We start from the raw sequence: 21,380 nt of genomic DNA, 5'->3' as shown, positions 1-21,380 counted from the left end.
AGTTGGCAGGAAAATCAGGAAAAAAAATGGAAGAAGCTATTTTGGAAACATTGTGGGCATACCATACCACCCCCAACTCAACAACGGGACATTCACCTTTCGAACTAATGAGAGGAAGAAAAGCAGGATCAAAATTGTCCCCTCAGTGGATGGGGAGAGGAAGTCGCCTAGAAATAGATTCCGGAGAAGTGATGAGGAGAATTGAGGACAAGCAAGACAAGTATAAAGAGTGGTACGACAAGAAATGGGGAGTAAGAGAAAAGAACCTTTGCAGTGGACAGTTGGTATACATCAGGAAGCCAGACAGAATGGGGAAAAGTGAGGACAAGTTCTACCCCCCAGGGAGGATAAGGGAGGTAAAGAGCAACGTAGTAGTTATGCAAGATGGTAGGGTGTGGAGTCAGGATAGGGTGGTTCCAGTTACCACCGAGGTTAATTTGTCAAGGGAGGATAGGGCAGAATCATGTGACAGAGCAGGTATTCTGGGACACCGCAGGGAAAGTCATAGGAAAAGGACCATACCTTCCTGGCACCGACAGTATTGTATGAGGTAACTCTTTAGGGATGTAATGTCATCCCAGGTCCTCTCACCCAGGCACTGTACTTTTAGAAGAGTCTAGTCATTTGGACACCTGTTCTTAATTTCATGTATGCTTCCCCTTTCCCATGTTCCTTTCCCTTCCTCTCTGTTCCCTTAGGGAAAAAGATGTGTTGTAACTTCAGAATGGACTTTCCCTCCCTCTAGTTTTTCCCCCTCTCCTTTCCCTCTACTTGGTTTCCCCCGAGCTGTCAGCCTGGAGGCAGCCTTGGAATGTTAGGATTGTGGTATGCCGCCCAGCTGGGTGCACTTGTGGATTTATGACTAATAAATCTTTCCTTTCATCTTAACTGTGTAGTGGGTCTTTACTACAAAGTCTCTTTCAGAATTGTTTGTCTGCTCTTGACGCATGATAGCCACAAACAAAAGCCATTGCTGACGAGCAGCTCCTCTGTGTAGCCTTCAAGTGGGAAAGCCCTGCTACATTCGCTGATTCAAATCAATCTTCCCTATAAGGCTCCACTTCCTTGTCATGCAACAGGGGACAAGAGCACCAACACAGGCTGGGCAATCCTCACAGCAGACAGTTTCCCCTGATCTTTCCATTTCCTCTTCAGCGTCAGACACTGGTAATCCATCCAAGAGCCAGTAGACTGCAAAGTTCAGTGTAGCTTCCTACAACCACCAACACGCCGCTGATCTAAGCCACGTCTTAACGGAGCCTCTGAGAGGGAGCCTGCATCAACCTGTTTCACGCTGCAACAGCGTGTGATCTTCGAATATTCCACCAACAGGGACACACCAGCATCAGATCCTCTTCATATCTCATCCTCTTTCAGCAGCTCTAGAAAAGGAGCCTTAGAAATGGCAGTCCTCTCAGAGCAAAGCTGGCTCCGTTCCTTAATCTGCGGGATTCTAAAATGATCAAAAAGATAAGAAGGCAGCTTAGTAGAGCACAGACTAAAAGCGGCAAGAAATGCCTAGCCGATTGGTTCACAGAGTAAATGTAAAAATCCAATTAAATTGAGTTGAGGCTCCGGAAGCTTGTTTAAATCAGATATATCTCTTCAGACTATTTACTGCTTTAGAGAGTTTTCTGTCTCCTACTAAAAATCCTGGTTTAATGCAAATTTATGATAAAGAACCTGGTATGCCCAGAAAACACTCACTACTGACTTTGATTGCTGGGGAGCAAACAGTGACAGACATGCACTGATTCCTAACTCATTTATGTACACCTGCAGCACACGAATGACTGCAAGCTTGAGCAGGCGCTGTGGACTCATGGAGATTTCTGACCTTTACACAATTTACAAAATCCCCAAGTAGTAAGATAGTTCAGTTGACTAATGCATCTATTGTGGAGACTGAGTTATCCAAAGGTCACAGACTTGAATCCAGGTAGGTCCACTCAGCTTTCCTTCCTTCTGAGGTCAATACAGTGAATACCATTGAGCTGGATAAAAATGAATACGTGTTATCAGCACTTAGAGACATGTTTAATGGTAATGCTATCTGGCCAGAGACTGATCAACACCAGAATACCCCAGTACTGTATGGAGGTCTGTAAAGGGTGGATGGTTCCTTTACTGTACCATGATAGACTCAGGGGTTAAGGATTATTTTTCTTGTTGGAAAACACTTTTCCCCTAACAGGCGCTTCGATTAGATCCATTAACAGGGACTGAGGAAACCCCAAAGAACTGGGTCGGTACTGGGACGTACGTATGAAGTCGACTTTCCAGAATTTCAATATGTAGATGACTGTAACATTATGAACAGGACCATTACATCTCTCTTGAATAACAGGGAGGGTTTGAATATCTTTGTGGGTTTTCATTAAATAGAATTTAATTAATTCACATGTTTTGCAAGACTAAAAGGACAAAGAAGATTTTTCTATTTTTCAGTGGCCCTGCCTAATCTCAGATCCACTAATTTGGTAACCCAGTTAACCTCAATGTTTCAATCTAGACTGACTTATGTTTTCATACGTTGAGCATATAATTACAAGAGCAATACTGACACTGAAAACAATCAAGACCAAAATACAACCACATTTTTTTTGTTCTATTTAAGAAATATAAACCCATTTGCTTGTTCATCCACAACAAAATTTGTTTCAAGTAACAATACAATTAAAAGTGTTAAAAACTGTCTTATTTGATGTCTGTTAGAATCAATTCAATTGTTCTGAATGTCAAGCCAAGGTGTATTTCGTAGTTTTGCACTGTTTCCTCTGGACCTTTAATTGCTTGTGAAACAATCTGTCCTTCATTTAGCTATTCTAATCAATAACTCCTAAGCTACTATTCAAATCTCGAGAGCAAAGTACTTAATAATCTTTTACTTATAGAGAGGATGATAAGGAATTTCATGAATAGTTCTCGAAAGCGTAAACAATGTCCACCCTCAAAGAGTTGCTTTCTTTACCGGGCACTGATGGCCATGGGACTGGCCTATTATTCACAGGCACAAATAAGGAGCTGAAGCACTTACCATGGGGGAAGTCTGGAGAACACTTTCAATTCTTGAGAAACTCTTCCTCGCCTGTCTTCCACAGAAAGTTAGGCCAGTAAAACTGGAGAAGATTTCAAAGACCATTCTAGGACACCAGCCCTTAGACCCGCCAAAGAAGCTCAATTGGGAGGGACTAAAGTTTACAGTAAACAACTTACCTATCTCTATTAAGGAGGCAGTTCAGCATACCTGTACCTGTCCTTGCATGGCTTTGTTAGCATGCATTAGCATATAAAAGCCAGACCTATTGGCTTTGCCAGTGCTTGTTTTGTAAGGATCTGAGCACAGTTGACAAATGTTCATTGCTATGGACTGATGCCAAGAGGTCCATACCAGTAAGAAGTCAAATACTCAGCGGTTTCGCAGCCTGTCATCCACCACTGACAAAGGTAGCTGGAAATAGCAAGATGTTTGGAGGATTCATTGCAGGCATTCCATCCCAACAATAAAGGTACCTAAAAACTTATGAACACAGGCCTCCGTTATTTTAATCTTCTAAATACATTCCATGCATTAAATCTTCTGTAACCATGGTTAACCAAATCTATGGCACCCATCCTGTTGGCAGCGTGTATTGGTTGGTGCTGACTTGTAATGGACCTGGGCCTGTGCACAGAAGGGTTTGCAAAGTTGAAATCGTTATAAACTGCACCATATACATACTTAATGACTCCGCCAAGTACGTTGGCGTCCAGAAACGCTATATGCATTTATCCCACTTTTCTACAAACACCACTCATGCTCATCTGGCTGAGTGCAATAATCAGGTGTTTATTCACAACTAATGTGTGCCCCTGACGCACGAGGGCTTATGCGGTTTCGATGAAAACCGACATAATTACACTCATTTGGGCCTTACTGGCCTGCTCACACTCATCGAAGACCTGGGCACCACAACTATCCCTATAAGTAACCTAGAAGGGTCCTAACAGTCGCTGTGGGGTTTGCAGAGACTCAGCAGTGAAGCTGAACAGAATTCTTAAGGAGCTTTGACGTCCTTCCTTCCTATGTCCCGTATCTGCCCACCTAATGTCAGGTTGTGATTGAGCTTAGCGGAGCATTAATGGAAGAGTAGCTTAGGGTATGGCCAACTCCAAGCACAGACTGCAAAGCTTACCTTGCCTCAATCATCTTAATATTGGCATGCAACATGTCATCCATTCGTTTTCAGATTGGCATCCCACAGATTTTTTTCTGTCTTCTGTGCCCCATGAAAAAGGGAATGGACATAAAATGGCCCTGGAGAATTTCTTCACTAATGGGTTGGACCTAGTGTTATACAAGATCCTTCAGGGCTTGGGCCCTGAAGTTCTGGCCCACTGTCAATGAGCGGCACAATTCTGGTTCAGTTTCCTCCCACAGAGAGATCTTTTCTCCCTACTCCCCATCCAGGCCAGTAGGGCAAACTTACTACAGCAGAGGTTCCTGGAAGGTCCTAACTCCATCTCTAAAATGCCAGACTCTGACATTTTCCAGCGCATTCATATACAAACAACAGACATTGCATTGCAAAAGTATCTCCATTCACCTTCTTGCTGGCAGCCAATCATTCTGGCACAGCTAACACATAATCAGTTACCTCATCCATACTTCCATGCAGATATAGTATATAGGCTTCCTCCTATACCCATTACTGGAGGTGAGTAAGTAAGTAAGTAAGTAAGTAATCTTTATTGCTTGATTAATTAAAATCTTAGCAGTCCATACAGCTATAGAAAAAACACATATGTAACACAATTTCATATTTCCTTAAAAACAGGGCTACTTTGTTCTAAAATCAATGGTTTGGCTGATTAAAAATGCATACCATAAAATTGTGATAAAACTTCAATAGTTCAGGTGAAGGCTGTGGGTGAGACCTGAGCTTAGGGACGCGCCTGTGACCATAGATCGAATGGTCAATTGTTAGATCGTGATCCACTAGTCTTAGTGTCCGTGCGCGGTGGGGGACGTAGACAATCGCCGGACAAAGGGCCTGGCCGTGGGAGATTATGCTCAGGTTGCTGCGCATAGTTTTGTTTGTGCGTCTTTCATAAAGCGGACTAAACTGCAAATTAGCCTAACGTTGGCCCCGTCGAAGCACGCCTTCACTGCCTGTCTACAAGACCGGATCTGCATTTCCTTTATATGCGGTTTGAACAGCTCTCTCCTCTCCCGGTCCAGAGACTTGCATATACACAGAAGATGCAACATGTCTTCTTTAGTTTCGCCACATAATCTGCAGAGGGTGGTTGGAAATGTACATTTCCAGGGGGGCATGTGGGGTTTGGCAGGTAAAATCTCCATCCTCAATGCTAGGAAGCTTTCCTTTAATGATCCAGTGAAGCTGGTGCCAAGGTACGATTGTGGGGAGATTTGTGCAAGTTTGAATCACAAACCAGCTGTGGGCCCTCTATTTAAGCATTCTTGATCGATTTTGATAGAAACGAGCTTTGTCGACTTGTTAACCAGATCTTTGACGTTGCTGAACGGAAGCCCAGACTCCCAGATGTTCTCCAGGCCTAACAGGCTAATCCCTGATTGAAGTTAAGCCTTAGCGGGGGGAGTTGTTTTTCCTTGATATTTCCTTCCATAGGAAAGAGTTCAGCGAACCCGCCACGGAGGTTGCAAATATGAAGCCTGCTTTGTCTTGATTCCACCTCATGCCTCCTTCTTCCACAGCTCTACACTACCTGTCTCTTTATCTCACACTTGCAGGTGTTTCTTATCGCTGATTACTCATTTTATCACTGTTTTTAACTTTCCCCCTCCTGATTTCTGCATTTTCTGCCTGTCTCTTTCTAGCTGTCCCTAAAAATGGGTGCCTGTGCCGACCACCTGCAACCATCGGCACAAAGTAAGCATTGCCTTACACTTATATATATTAAAAATAATGGTCACAAATGTTTTTTGTTTGAATCCCTGCTTTTCTTTTTTTTATCAAGGTTCTGCAGATACAATGAGGTCCTAGATGCAAACGGTTCTTAGTAAAGGGGAAATTAACTGACATGGTGGTGTAAGACCGGGCATTAGTGAGAGAGTTGGAGAAACACAGGCCCTAATCTTTTGCAGCTGCGGACCGTGCAGGTAAGAGCGGTGGGGCTGTGGGTTCAGGTGGGGGGTCTGGAGGGTTTTAAAGAGATGACCACGAAGGAAAATTAATACATTTTCCCTCGTGGTCGTCTCTTGAAACCCCCTTCCCCCCCCAATCCAGCCTTACCGCTCTACCGCTCTTACTTGAATGGGCCACGGCTGATCTTTACCTATTCTACTTGCAATGACTGGTGGGCCTGACTGCTAAATGTCTCACACAGGAAAGGCACTCAGCCTGACCCCCCCCAGGATATTGCGACATAGGTTTGCAAATTTAGGGGCACAAAAAAGCAAATTTAGCGGCACAAGAAATGGCAATTTTGCGGCATTATTGCGGCACTTTATTTTACTCGTGTTCGTTCCTTTCCAGCCTTAAATCAACGTTTTAGCACAGTATTTCACTTTGAAATAGGCATGTTTAGTGTCCAGGAGTGTTTTTAGCTATATTCTCCTTTGTGGTAACATTCGGGAGCAAAGGATAAAACTAGCACAATAGCATAGGGAGACCTCAGAGACATCACTGACCATGGAGGTACCCCAGATCATGGAGATGTGGATGAGTTTTGACAAAGGTCGCGGATGCTGCACAAACTTTTTTAAGCACCTACGTCACTTAAACAACCGACATCGGCTTAACTCTGTATACGTGTGATGTACCATCGACATTCAACAAGCTCTATTTAATCAATTAACGAGTGACACAGTGAGTCATCAACATACAAATGTCACTCACTCGATCTGCAGAGAACGCAAGGTCCTGACATGCAAGTGCCTCCACACACAAACACCTGGAGTGGCCAATGATGCAGCGACCGGGAAGGATCCTGCGTGCCAATGTCACTCAAGCTGCAGACTGCATGTGAGAACCCTGACAATGCAAATATCTCTCCGCTCGCGGGCACTGCTCATGCCGCTTGAAGTGGAGATGTCTCAACAGGCACGATGCACTATCGTGCAAAATTTTATAAATCATTACAATTGTCGTTGCTGATAAAAAGTTGGGAATTTTTATAATGATTTTATCAAAAACTGTAACATATTTTACTCTTTTGTGTATGCAATGGTTTTAATTAATTGAGTATTATAAAATAAACTTGAAACTTGAAACCATCGTCACTCCAGCTGCATGCATTCACTTAACACAGAGTCCGCTATCACGCAAATGTAACTTAACCAGCAAACAGCCGCTGACCGCAACCTGACAGATGTCAGCACAACACTCTTAGCACACCAGCGCCACTCAAACTGTAGACAATGCTCATTCTACTGACACTAGCTGACTCACACACACCCTTCAACTAGCAAACATGGCTGCCACCAACACTACATCAGCAGCTCCTTCTAGGACATGTGCCTCCCTTTAGGCAAGCATTCATTCAAGTACCTGTTACTTATGCATTCAGGACCCTTTTTCCACCTCTACACCCTTCCTGTCTTATTTTTAATACAATCATTGTGATGTCTCCCAGACCTCCTCTCTTTGATGCCTTTTTCACACTTTTCCAACCTGTTTTGCAGCTCCTCATACAACCATTGTATGTTTTTTTTATCCCCATGCTTCGTTAACTCATTTTTATTTCTTCAATCTCTTGCACGGCTTTTTTTTAATGAGCCCACAGAGGACCCTGCCAACCGACAAATATTTTAGATGGGCAGTGCTTTCCCACCCTTCAGACAAATAAAAATTTTGGAGGGATCCTCCAATTCATGCTGTGTTCTGCGCTTAATCACATGGCAGTGCAAGTTATTCGTTCTTGGTCATACCCAGTTGGGCATGCTAGTATTCAAAAAGGTGCCCTTCAGCCTGCAGCAGTGGTGTCCAATCCTGCAAGGCACTCAAAGCATGGAAGGCGCACCCATGGTAAGAGCCTTCGGTCTCTTGTTTGCGTGAGCAAACAAGTTTATCATCTCTGCGGTTCAATCAGGTTGCTCAGTGCATCTCTGCAAATGCAGTGCTCTTGTTAATAGGGGATACTTTGAATTTAATAGGAATGGATGACTCCATTTACATTGAAAGTGACAGGCTCAACTAATATCTCATAGTTAAAAGAGATGTACACGAAATGTGTCATTTATTATGTATTTGAACGTTTTCATGTATTGGTTTAAGATATTGCGCCATATTTAAAAGTTTAATAGATATTATACTTTTATATATGGTGCATCTTTTCCAAATTTCGCGGGCGGTTTTGTAAAAAGCACTGCCTTTTTATAAAAACTGCTGATTTCACGATTTTTTTGCAAACCGCAAAATCCTGGAGAGATTCATGTTATAAAATAAAAAAATACTGCGGGTCCTGTACGGCATGGTATTGTAATTGTATTTTATTGTAATTGCATTTATATAGGACTTACTACCCCTGATGAAGCATCGAAGCGCTTTCTCAGTGAGTAGCACGGTACTCTGGAACCCATTAAAAGGATTAGTGGTGAATTAGTATAGTGAAATATGAAAGTAATTAGAGTGGTGGATATTAGTCAGTTATTTGGATTGAGGATAGGGGAGGGATAGAAGAGGGAAAAAGGTTTGCATTTATAAAGCGCTTGTTACCCCTGATGGGGTTTTGAAGCACTTTTTTGGCGAGTAGTACCCCACTCCGGAACCCATAAAGGATTAGTGGTGAAATAGTATAGTGAAATATGAAAGTAAATCGAGTGGTGGATATGTTATTCAGTTATATGGATAGAGAAGGGTAGCGGATGGATAGAAGAGGGAAAAAGGTTAGCCTTTATACAGTGCTTGCTTTCCCTGATGAGGTGTTGAAGTGCTTTTTTCAGCGAGTAGCATGCTACTCTGGAACCCATAAAGGATTAGCGGTGAATTAATATAGTGAAATATGAAATTTGAGAAGTGAACATTATAGTCTGTTATTTTGATTTAAAAGAATAGTGGAGGGATATAAGAGTGAAGGATTTAGACTTTTTATTTGGAGTTCATAGCAGTAGGTGGAGGCTTGGGATGAGTAAAAAGGGATGTGGAGGGGAAGAAACAGAGGGAAGAGATTAAAAAGGCTGGTTTTGGGGGATCGGTATAGTAAAAGAGATGTCAGATAGTGCAAAGGGGGGTAGAGTGAGGGAGAGTCTAGAAAGGGTGATTTTGGGGATCATAGTAGTGGTATGGGGTTTGGAATGGATGAGAGAGTGGAAGTAGAGGGTGTATTGATAGACGTATAGGGTGAGAAATACAGTAGTGCATTGGAAAGAGTAGTAGAAAGAGGATTGAGATGAGTCAGAGAGTTGAGGTAGAAGATGTATTGAGAGAGGTATAGGGTAAGAAATAGGGTAGTGCATTGGATATGCTTTTTTGGAGAAAAGTAATAAGTATATAGATCCAAGTACATGGAAGGTGTATAGATGCATAAAGGAAGTAAGTATATGTAGAATAAAGTTGCATTAGATAAACTCTGGTTTTCCAGTGTTGTACTTGATTTTCTATTTTAAACATAATTATTCCACATGTTAATACAAAGCAAACACATATATAGGTACATATCTATAGTACAAATACATGCTTACATACAGAGGGATATGCTGTATATTTCTGTTTGCGTATGGTGCTTATGTGGGGAGAGCCAATTCTTGAGTAGTTTTCTGAAGATAAGGTGGATCTTATGTTGGGGGGTAAAGAGTTTCATAGTGTGGCTGCTTGAACAGAGAAGGATGTGCCACCCAAGTTTTGTCTTGTATCTTGGGATTTTGAGGCAAGGTGCCACTCTAGAGCGGAGGTTCCTTTGTTGAATGTGTTTGGTGATTTTATTCCTGATGAAGAGTGGTCCCATTCTATGTATCGCTTTGTGGGGGATACAAAGTAGCTTGAAATGGATCTTTTGGCAACTGGTAACAAATGCAGGGCTCTCAAGGCAGGGGAAATGTGGGCTTACGGTTTGATATGCAAGAGTAGTCTGCCAGCCGAGTTCTGACTCTATTGTAGTCTTTTCATGGTCATTAAAGGGGATCCGTGGTAGAGGCTATTGGCATAATTGGGTTTGGACAGAACAAGGGAGATGGTAGCTTGGACCTTGTGTGGAAATCCCAAATGGGGGAAGATTCGTCGCAGAGTATTTATAGTAACAGAGCTTGGTCTTGCTAGTTTGTCCAATTGGGCATTCATCGATAGCTTGGTGTCCATGATCATTCTGAGGTTTCTTACTTCTTTTGATACTTTAGGCGGTGATCCCAGTTCATAAGGCCAGGCGCCAAGCGGGTCATAATGTTTCCAATCGCCACACATGAGTATTTCCATTTTGGAAGCTTTCAATTTGAGATGGCTCCAAGTCATCCATTGATCCACAGCTCTGAGACAACTGAAAATTGGCGAGTTTTCAATGTATTGGGGCATTCAAGTTGAAGGAGTATTTGTGTGTCATCTGCATAGTTATAGCACGTGAGGTGAAATTGATTGATCAGTACCGGTAATGACTTAATGCAGATGTTGAAGAGCATGGGCGAGATGATACAGCCTTGAGGGACCCCCGCTTTTGTGGAGTACGGTTTGGACAGGAAAGGTGGGGTATGGATGGCATTAGTTCTGTTTTGAAGGTAGGACGTGATCCAGTCTAAGCAGTCCCCTCTGTGCCGGTTTTGTCGAGCCTATGTATCAGAGTGTCATTGTCAACTGTGTCAAAGGCAGCTGAGAGGTCCTAGAGGAGTAGCACAGCAAACCCTGTTGCGGTCAACTGTGTTCTTCAGGTCATCCCAGATGGCAAGGTGGGCAGATTCTGTGCCTCTTCCCCGACGGAATCCTGTTTGGAAGTCTGAAAGTATGGCATTGTCTTGAATGAATTGTGACATCTGGGTGAACGCTGCTCTTTCTATCAGCTTGCCCATGAAAGGTCCATCTGTAATGGATCTGTAGTTGTCAGGGTTCAGTGGGTCCAAGTTTGTTTTCTTCAGTAAAGGGCATATGTATGACTTTTTGAGTTCTTCTGGAGATATTTCGGTAGTTAAGGAATCATTGATAATTCTTCTTACTATAGTGGCAGCAGAGGTTGTTAGAAGTAATGTACTGAAAGTTTGCGGTGGACACGGGTCAGAAGGGCTGCTGGCAGGCCTGCTTGCTTTGACCAGGTCTATAAATTAATTGTGTTAAATGTGTTGGAAGGAATGGAGAGGCTGAGCTAGAGTATTCTTAGATTGTTGTTTTGTAAAAGGGTTAGTGCTGGTACTTTGTCTCTGTTTTAAGTACGAGCCCAACATGTCTGCTTTGTCTATGCAATGATTTGCCAGTTTGTCTGTGAAATCTTGAGTAACAGGATAAGTTCCTTCTAGGCAATTTGGTTTACGAAATTCATTGAGTATTTTATAGAATTCCTTATTTGCACATTTAGCATTTTGAATTCTGTCTGAATAGTACTTTTTCTTAGCTTTTTGATAGCTGACTTGTATATTCTGTTAATTGTCTGTCTTGTTTGTGGTTTTTGTTGTGAGACAGGCACGTTGCAGCTTTCTAATTTGTAGTTTTATGTCTTTTATGTCTGTATTTCTCCAAGGTGCTTGTTTTTTTTTTGTTCTGTTGTGTGGTTTTGAGTGGTATCAGGATATCAAAAGCTTCCTGTACCCACTCATATCGTTTTTGAACAGAATGTATTGTTTCCAGATCGATACTGGATATTAGTTGTTTTTCTAAGTGTTCCAAAATTAGTTTGTTGCATGGTCGATAGGTGGATGCATGTAAGGGGGTTTTAGGTGAGTCTCTTAGTGTTGTTTTATGTTGGAAAGCAATAAATGGTAGTCTGACCATGTGACTGGAGTTATAGTTTGAAAGGTAACTAGTTCGGTATCAGCAAAAAAGACATCTAGGATATGTCCAGCAATGTGTGTGGTTTGTGAAGGATCTGATGCAGGTTCCGTTTGCTTAGGCCAGTGATTATTGTTTTTGGATGGGTCATATTGGGTTTGTCAAACCAAATATTGAGGTCACCCAGAATGTATAGGTTGGAGTGTATTGTTATCAGGTTTGAAACTGTGGCTAGAAGTGTGTCTGGGAATGTTGCCTTTCTAGGTGGAGGTCTGTAAAGGAGCTGGAAGTTACAGGAGGAAGACGGTGTAGAATTGCATCTGGTGAGAAGAGCCTCAAAAATCTTTATGGAGATGGCGTCAACTTTAGTGATATGTAATGTTTGCCTGAATACAACAGCTAGGCAACCTCCTTTTTTGCTTATACAATTTTGTGTGATCGTTTGATATCCTAGAGGAACAGCTTCATGCAGGAATGGAGCCATATCATCTCCCAACCATGATTCAGTTATGAATAGCATGTCTGGTTTTGCGTCAGTGAGAAGGTCATAGATGTGATGTTTCTTTGTAGAGAACGATCAAGCATTTATTAGTAGACAGTTTAGAGAATGTGCTTTGGTGACAATGAGACTTTGTTTTGTAGAAGAGTGATCAGTATTGTGTGGGTTAGTAGCAGGTGTGTTTTTAGTGCTGGTATTAGCTGTATTAGGATGGAAATTTTGTAGCTGGTCTCTAATGTGTTACTCGTTCACAAGGCTAAGAAGGCATTTTGATGGGTCTGCGTGCGTAGGTGGTGGAGACGGTGTTTGAGAGTGAGTTGGTGTGCTGTGCTGTTTTTATGGTGTAACCTTGTTCTGCAGTAGAGATGGAGAAGTAAAGTTGTGATGTGTGGTACTTTGCTTATATTGTTTGCATATGTTTAGGGTGTATGAGTTAGGGGTGGAGGTGCAGCAACTGGGTCATGTAGTAAGGTTCTAAATTGTCCAATGGATGACAGGCTGTTAGAAGAGAGTTGCTGTGCTGCTGTATGTGTGTTAGGTGTGGTGGAAGAGAGAAAGCCTGGCATTGTAGTTTGTTCATTTGTGTAGTTTGAAAGGTAAGTGTATGATTGTATTTTGTGACTGTAAGTATTATGAGGTGTTGTGCTTGAGAGATTATTTTGTGCTGGTGTGTGTGATATGTTTTGTTTTTGAGGAGTAGTGAAAAGAGGTGTTGATGTATTTGTTTTATGAGCTGGATTTGTTTGTATAGTATTGTTTGCCACTGGAAGTTATAAGGTAAAGGGGATGGTGATGTGTTTGTGAGTAGGGTGTATGTTGTCTGTAGGAGGGGACAAAGTAGAGTTTAGACTGTCTGCCTTAGACCTGTTTGCTGCAAGAGTTCTAATCTGTGGTGCTTTGGCATTTAAGTGTGGTGTTGTTGTGTTATTGTGTTAGAAAGAAGAGGAGGGTGTTGGTTGGACAAATAATGGAAGGCTGAGTATAGGTTTGTTAATGATAAAAGAGTGTCTGTTAGGAGTAATTACAATGGGGAGTGTGTGTCTGGATGGGCTGTAGTTAAGTATGTATGGATTTTGGTTGTGTTAGTGATGAGAGGATTGGTTAATGGTATAAGATAGAGTGTGTGATTATTACATTCTTTGACTGAAAATGTTGATTTAGGTTTTCTTGATAATCCTTCTAAAAGGTGTTTGGCCAGGGATCCATTTTGTCATCGTTTACTAGACTTGGATATTAGGTTTCAGAAAAGATGGGATGTTTCTGGCTAAGTAGGAAATATGATATGTTTACACGACTATTAAGTGATTTGACTTGACTGATTTAAAACACATATAACCTGAAATCTGTTATAAAATGCATTAATCATAGAAAAAAAAGGAAATGCATTTATTTCAAGATGTATAATCGTTTGGTATCCAATTTTATTGATTGGCAATATGAAAATTATATATCAGATACAAACATGTTCTGTCCATGTTAACAGTGTTGTCTTTTCATCCGCTATTAGAGGACTACTGCAGAGGAGAAAATGATGCAGGAATTAGGAGCATGTTCTTCCTGGACACTAGGCATCTTGTAAACTCTCGAACTGAAATGAGAAAAAACAACTTACTCAGCCTTTGTTCAATATTATCCATGGGAAAGAATATTATCAATACACCTATACACCTTGATTATTTTTCTGAGTTTTAAATTATCAAAAGGTGAAACACGTAATATTACGCCAAACATCCACTTTTATATAGCATCTGGAGGTGAAACAGAAAAAGTGGGAGGAGGATACCCCTAAAAAAGGTGCAGAAAAACTCTCCTCCCCCAATTCTTAAAGGATTATGCACTGCGGAAACTATGGAATGGATCATTTAAAAGTACATTTCCTTCTTATGTAACAGTAACCCTCATTTCCACTACCAAGTGTTTTTTGTCACAGTCCTTAGTGAATAGAGACAAAATGTCAGCCTCAAAACAGGCATGCTTGAAGATGGCTCACTGAACTTTCTCCTGCTCACCTTATTTTTAGATCTGGCCTAGAAACCAGGGCCGTACTGTCCGTACTCGACATTGGGTGTTTCCCTGGCAGGCTGGGGGGCAGTTTTGCAGTGGTGGGGGGCAGTTTTGTTACTGGGGGGCGGTTTTGCAGTGGTACTGAAATATCGGCCCCTAATAACAAAGGCTGAGCGTTTTCAGCCTACCTGTGCCAGGCAGTGCTTCGCCAGGGGCTGGGCTGAGAAAATTTCCAGGTCTGTTTTGGGTTCCCAGTCTGGCCATGCTAGAAACAGCTCTAAAAAACCGCAAAACTTTTATAATAAAAACAAAAAATAATAATACATAGGAGGACATGGGAATCAACCATTTTCTGGCAAAACAAAAGGAGAGGGAGAAGGATAAACCCATTCGCCTTCCCAACCGTTCAATTCATTGAACAAAAACACAAGAAGTCTTCTACTTATTTTACCTGTGTTCCTTAAAAAAACACTTTTTCACATCGTCAAAAGTGCCTGTGACTAGGAACCCAAAGTGTATTTTAAAAGAACCCTCACTCACCTACCTGGTAGGTGACATGCTTCATCATTGGGTTCCCACCTTGGTTGCCAAATGATTCCAGGGTGTGCTGCAATGCCTGATTACAGCGGAGCTGTTTTTTTTTGAGGGGTGACATTGTGACTGTGTGTCAGAGTGAAGTGATGATTTTAAAGTTGCCTCGAGATTCCCTCTCACAAGTCTGTATTTTCGTTTTTGTGAGATTCTCAGTCAATGTTTAAAACAATGACGGATAAATATGGGATAATTAGTTGCTCCCGCTGGCAATGAGGATCCTTAGCCCGTTAGAAGTTCTGGCCGCTAGGATTGTGTCTTCAGCATAAAGTAATGTCAGCACCAACCTACTCTTAATTTTAGGGACATCAATGCCTAAACCTTCTAGAGCTGTCTAGTTTGTTGATGTATAACAGAAAGAGGATTGGTGCCAGCACACAAACCTGCCGGACTCCTCTCTGCAAGCTCAGAAGCTCAGTGCATTCGCCGTTTTTCCCATATCTCACCCTGGCCTGGAGATTCAAGGGCATCTCCTTCAGAACTGCTCTAGTCCCTTATCCACACTCACTTTGATCATGAGGTCCCACAGCTTGGACCTGTTAACGCTATCAAAAGTGCTAGTCAGATAGATAGCGCTATAATTTAGCAATTATTATTTGCAAACTATGAGGTGGAGGTTAACACATTATCCCTTGATCTCCAGGCCGGGCAGAATCCAATTTGTACCTCAGACAACACATTGTTCCCATGTATCCAAAGTTCCAGCCTTTCGAGTATAAAATGGCCGACAATTTTAACAGAGAAGTCTAAAAGGGAAATGGACCGATAACAAGCTGGGTCAAGTCGGGTCCCTTTCTCAAAAACTGGGACTATAGCAGTGATTCCCCAGGACTCAGGAAACCCGTCCTGACAGGCGACATTAAAAAGATTGGTAAACAGTGGGACAAAGAAATTAGTATTGGCCTTGTACTGGTCCATTGGGACGCCATATGGTCCAGGTTTTTTTTGGCCTGGCTGTGCTGTATAGCTGTGCTAACCTCCTCCAGGGAGAAGGACATTTCTGCAGGGAAATTTGGTTGGGCAGGAAATGCCGCATTACCCTTCAAGGCATAAATGCGCTGGAAGTGGCCCACCCAGTCCTCTGGAGCAATGTTTCAATCCAGGGCATCCGTCAAGTTGGTATGCATAGAATGGGGCAGTGAGCATCCAGTTGAGCCATCGCCTTGTTAGACGAGTTATACCCATTCTAAATGAGGCCATATGACTGCTATTTGTAAATAGGAGTGTCACTCACGTTGAGTGATGGCATTTTGTCTCTATACATACGAGTATGTATTGGGAAAGCATGATCACCAAAAAGTGAAGAAGTCCCTCCCTAGAGGCAATGCACCAGTCATCACACAAGGAGCGGAGATCAGAAGGATCCATCTAATGACACACCAGTGCCTTGAGGGAAATTAAAGGAGACATTTGTCAGTTGGTGCTCTCTGGACTTGGAGGAGAGCACCAAGGTTACCGAACTACACACTCTGCCAGAGCTCCTCCTAGAAGCTGACCCAGCCACATGGTTAAGGAGTCCTTTCTGGACGCACCCTTGCACTCAATTTCTGTGGTCTACAAACCTGCCAAGTACATTGTAGGTATGGCAATGTCTGCTTCAAATCTTGAAACAAGCTTTTCACAGCTGTTTTACAAACAAGTTTGTGATACAGAGCCAGAAAAAATATGTATACCTTGGAAAGGTAGAGTGATTGGTTTCTATTATAAAAAAGAGACATGTATTGTATTGTATTGCAGCATTTATATTGTGCTTACTACACTTATGTGCAAACACAACAGTGATGGACAGAATGTGGATCAATGTCACACATTCACCCCAGTCCAAAGATCTGGGCCCAAATCCATCGTTTTTCCACTCCACACCACCCTGGGTTAGACAATGGCGATATGCAAATCAGTGCTGACCCTGTGCCCCATGGGAACAGTCCAGTCTGAACTACAAAAGCCATGTCCTTCCCAGAACGGAATCAAGCATCCGAGGACCGGCCTGGTTTCGAGGTAACACCTCTCATCAGCCCGGCTAGCTTGACTCCAGTGGTGTGGAGTGCCTGGGACTCACGTCTGAGCATCCCCAGTACACTTAGAGCGGTAACTGCAAACACAACAGTGATGGACAGAATGTGGATCAATGTCACACATTCACCCCAGTCCAAAGATCTGGGCCCACTTATGTGGGCACTGAAGCGCTTGCATACCCGAGTAGCATGATATTCCATATAGGATACGTGGTTGGAAAGATGTTGTGTTTGTTTTGATCCTATATGAGAAGTGTTTCCATGTTGTGTGTGATGACTATCAAGGTATGGTTCTAGTGTTATTGTACACAGCGCATAGCAATGTGTTGGATGATGAAGTATAAGAGGCAAACACGCAGTTTTATGGTTTTAAATATGTTGTTAGCTTTGAACAACTCTGCAGGTCCCTTTATGGTATTTTAGGTAATATGGTCTGCTTATCTGATTACTGCACTCGATTGTCCAATCTGAGATTTTGTGTGTAGTTGGGGCCCTGAGCTGGCATGGTTGGAGGGAGAGAGAAATTGAGAGATCTGTTAGCAATGGGCCTTTTCATTATCATCCCAAATCTGAGTGACTATATGTGGTGTAATAAAAGTGGTTATATGGCATAGACATTTGGAACCTGTGGTGAATTAACTATATGAAAGTCCTCCAAAATTGTCCAGTAGTTGGTGGCAGATCTCTTCAGTTATTCCATGCCTGTTCATTTCGTAGTGTTTGGTTTGTTAGGCTGTACAATGATAGTGATGGACAACTCTCATAGCAGATATGTACTATATGAATTTAATAGGTATAAGTTAACTGTTATTGATGACTGCAGTGTATTATGGTTTTAGTATTATTGTGGGCCATAACAGCATATATGGAAGAACATAACTATATATAATGCCACTGCAAACCATAGGGCAGCCCTTTCTGCTTACATGTATAATGAAAGGAGTTTGCTGGTTGAATTGTTTGCAGTTTGTGAGTTGTAAACTGAAGATTGCTCTTGAGGGTGTGACTGTTTTCTGTGCTTTGTTGCCTGGAAGCAGGTGGTGCAGTCATCTACGAAATCCCTTATTTGGAAAACAGGGGACCCCTACAATAATAAGTTTGCTATATGTAGGGAAACAGCACTTTGGAAAAAAGTACACTTATAGCAAACAATCAATTAATAAGTGCCAGCTCTCTTAAACAAAGAAATTAAATAACACAATAGCAGAAAATGCGACCTTAAATGTACTGTTATAAATATAGCAACACATTTTATATTGATATAGAAAACTTTTTATTTGGTATAGATAATGAAATCAGGGTCAACAACCCACCCTTCGCCCTCCCCATAGCGGAGGCTATCGCTGGTGTTGGATAAGTGGTATAGCCATCCAAACAAAACAGATTATTGGTACCCCATGTTTCCTGTAACCCAATAATGTCAGGCTCACTTAGGAAATCCCTCCACCTAACATCGTCTGACTTAAACTTTAGCCCCGCAATATTCCAACTAAGTATCTTCGTACCCTCATAGATTTCAGTGAGTATTACCCTATCCCTAATAGAAGTGCCTGGTGCTAGGGTTTCCTTTATGTGAACCGACCTGCTGGGTGTAATTGTCTTAGATGATGCTGATAAGCCCAGTCAATCTATCTCCCCCAGACTTGTGAATGTCTCAAATCTGTTATGGGTAGGTACAGTATACTCGTAAATTCCCTGGGCTTGTATTTTGCCCATTCGTTCAACCATTCCTCTTACCATTGGTGGTTTATTACAATAGAAGAATCCAGGAGGTAGAATACTAATGCCATCCCCACTTAGGTGCCTAGTTTCAGCCCTTTCTAAAATCAATTTTACAATCTGTGGAGACCCAAAATTCAAAATCACGCAGTCACCTCTACTGGTTTTGACCGAATTCCCTATCCGGCAATCCTACAGGTCATTTTAAACTCTTTAAATAAACGGCTACCTAGCCCTGTTGAAATATTTAAATGGTGAAGAGCCTTATTCCTAAGGGATACCCAGTGTTCCTCCACTCCGGTTTGCAAAGGGGGTACATTTGACAAAATAACAGCGTATGGGGTAGCCTCACGAGGTAAATTGAACAGGTGGGCTCTACTTTGACAATAAGGGTCTCCCTGGTCCAACCCTTTATTTGGGCCCCCACTTGAATCATTCCTTCGCCTCTCATTAACTTGTAAAACACGCTTACTACCTGTGATTACTGGGGGAGCTTGAGCATCAATAGTGCAGCCTGCGCCAGCCACGATTGCAGGCTGGTTTGAGACAACAGCTAATTCCCCAGTCAAGGCAGTGGGCCCACTAATCCTTCCACTAGATGAATTTAGTTGGGGAAAAATAAGCTGATTCTCTATTTTACTCAATCTAGAATCTATGTCAGAAAGTTTAGAGGAGATAGGTTTAAGCAATGCCAGTAATTTATTTTTCGAATTTTGCTACAATTCAATCTTCCAGGTCGCATGGTACCTGCCTAGAACAGACCTGTGTACTTGGGACGACAACCTCGTGCACACAACCTTTCTTACCCCGGGTACTCCCTCTAGTTTTTAACACTTTGCTGACCTGATGTGAAGTAGCTGGCATGCCACCCGCTTTCCTTTTTTTAGCTATAGTGGTGACAGTACCCTCCCCTTCTTTTGCATGATTTAATCGTTGCTGGCGGGTCAGAATTTTGGTGGGGGAGGGGCGGGTAGGGCCAGAGACTCCGGCAATATTGGATTGATCATCTAATGATCCAGCCGGTGAGAAAGTTGCCGGGTACTGCATCAATTCCACATGGACATCCAATGATTCTACTATTTCTTCTGTTTCTGGTACCAACAAGGGGACAGTTAAGGAAGCTCCAGCGGAGGCACGATGATAATCTAGCGAAAGTCTCCTTTGGGTCAGCTCTATCTCATGATTAAGTACCGATTATGCCCTTATAAGGAAGGCATCAAGAGTTCCTACCACCCCTAATCCCCCTGCCCCTTTGCAACTGCCCTTACTCATAATGCAAAAAACACAGTTGATGGACAGAATGTAGAACAATGTCATACATTCACCCCAGTACAAGGATCTGGGCCTAAATCCATCGTTTTTGCACTCCACACCACCCTGGGTTAGACACTGGCTATATGCAAATCAGCTCTGACACTGTGCCTCATGGGAACAGTCCAGTCCGAACTACCAAGCCATGTCTTTCCCAGACCGGAATCAAGCATTCAAGGACCGGTTTCTGGCTATCAGCCTTCATCTGCCTGGATAGCTTGACTCCAGTGGTGTGGAGAGCCTGGGACTCACGTCTGAGCATACCCAGCCCACTTGGGTGAAAATTGCAAAAAACACAGTTGATGGACAGAATGTAGAACAATGTCATACATTCACCCCAGTACAAGGATCTGGGCCTAAATCCATCGTTTTTTTGCACTCCACACCACCCTGGGTTAGACACTGGCTATATGCAAATCAGCTCTGACCCTGTGCCTCATGGGAACAGTCCAGTCCGAACTACCAAGCCATGTCTTTCCCAGACCGGAATCAAGCATCCAAGGACCGGTTTCTGGCTGTCAGCCTTCATCAGCCTGGATAGCTTGACTCCAGTGGTGTGGAGAGCCTGGGACTCACGTCTGAGCATACCCAGCCCACTCGGGGTGAAAATTGCAAAAAACACAGCTGATGGACAGAATGTAGAACAATGTCATACATTCACCCCAGTACAAGGATCTGGGCATAAATCCATCGTTTTTTTGCACTCCACACCACCCTGGGTTAGACACTGGCTATATGCAAATCAGCTCTGACCCTGTGCCTCATGGGAACGGTCCAGTCCGAACTACCAAGCCATGTCTTTCCCAGACCGGAATCAAGCATCCAAGGACCGGTTTCTGGCTATCAGCCTTCATCAGCCTGGATAGCTTGACTCCAGTGGTGTGGAGAGCCTGGGACTCTCGTCTGAGCATACCCAGCCCACTCGGGGTGAAAATTGCAAAAAACACAGTTGATGGACAGAATGTAGAACAATGTCATACATTCACCCCAGTACAAGGATCTGGGCCTAAATCCATCGTTTTTTTGCACTGCACACCACCCTGGGTTAGACACTGGCTACATGCAAATCAGCTCGGACCCTGTGCCTCATGGGAACAGTCCAGTCCGAACTACCAAGCCATGTCTTTCCCAGACCGGAATCAAGCATCCCTGGATAGCTTGACTCCAGTGGTATGGAGAGCCTGGGACTCACGTCTGAGCATACCCAGCCCACTCGGGTGAAAATTGCAAAAAACACAGTTGATGGACAGAATGTAGAACAATGTCATACATTCACCCCAGTACAAGGATCTGGGCCTAAATCCATCATTTTTTTGCACTCCACACCACCCTGGGTTAGACACTGGCTATATGCAAATCAGCTCTGACCCTGTG

The 21,380-nt window shown here is 42.8% G+C and overlaps 1 protein-coding gene across 2 annotated transcripts in view; it reads right to left on the bottom strand.

The window, feature by feature from the left end:
* Nucleotides 1–13,765: 13,765 nt before the first annotated feature.
* The window catches only part of LOC144819875 (protein NipSnap homolog 3B-like), a 414,627-nt gene continuing 407,012 nt past the window's right edge, over nt 13,766–21,380 (bottom strand). For both annotated transcript variants that reach the window (XM_078677599.1, XM_078677598.1), the window contains one exon: nt 13,766–13,954. In XM_078677599.1, coding sequence (XP_078533725.1) covers nt 13,878–13,954 — 77 coding nt within the window. In that variant the 3' untranslated portion in view covers nt 13,766–13,877. The remainder of the gene's footprint in view (nt 13,955–21,380) is intronic.

Source organism: Lissotriton helveticus, chromosome 2_1 (assembly GCF_964261635.1).
Source record: "Lissotriton helveticus chromosome 2_1, aLisHel1.1, whole genome shotgun sequence".
Classification (NCBI taxonomy): domain Eukaryota; kingdom Metazoa; phylum Chordata; class Amphibia; order Caudata; family Salamandridae; genus Lissotriton; species Lissotriton helveticus.
Note: the sequence above shows the minus strand (reverse complement) of the source record. Positions and strands in the feature narration are given on the sequence as shown.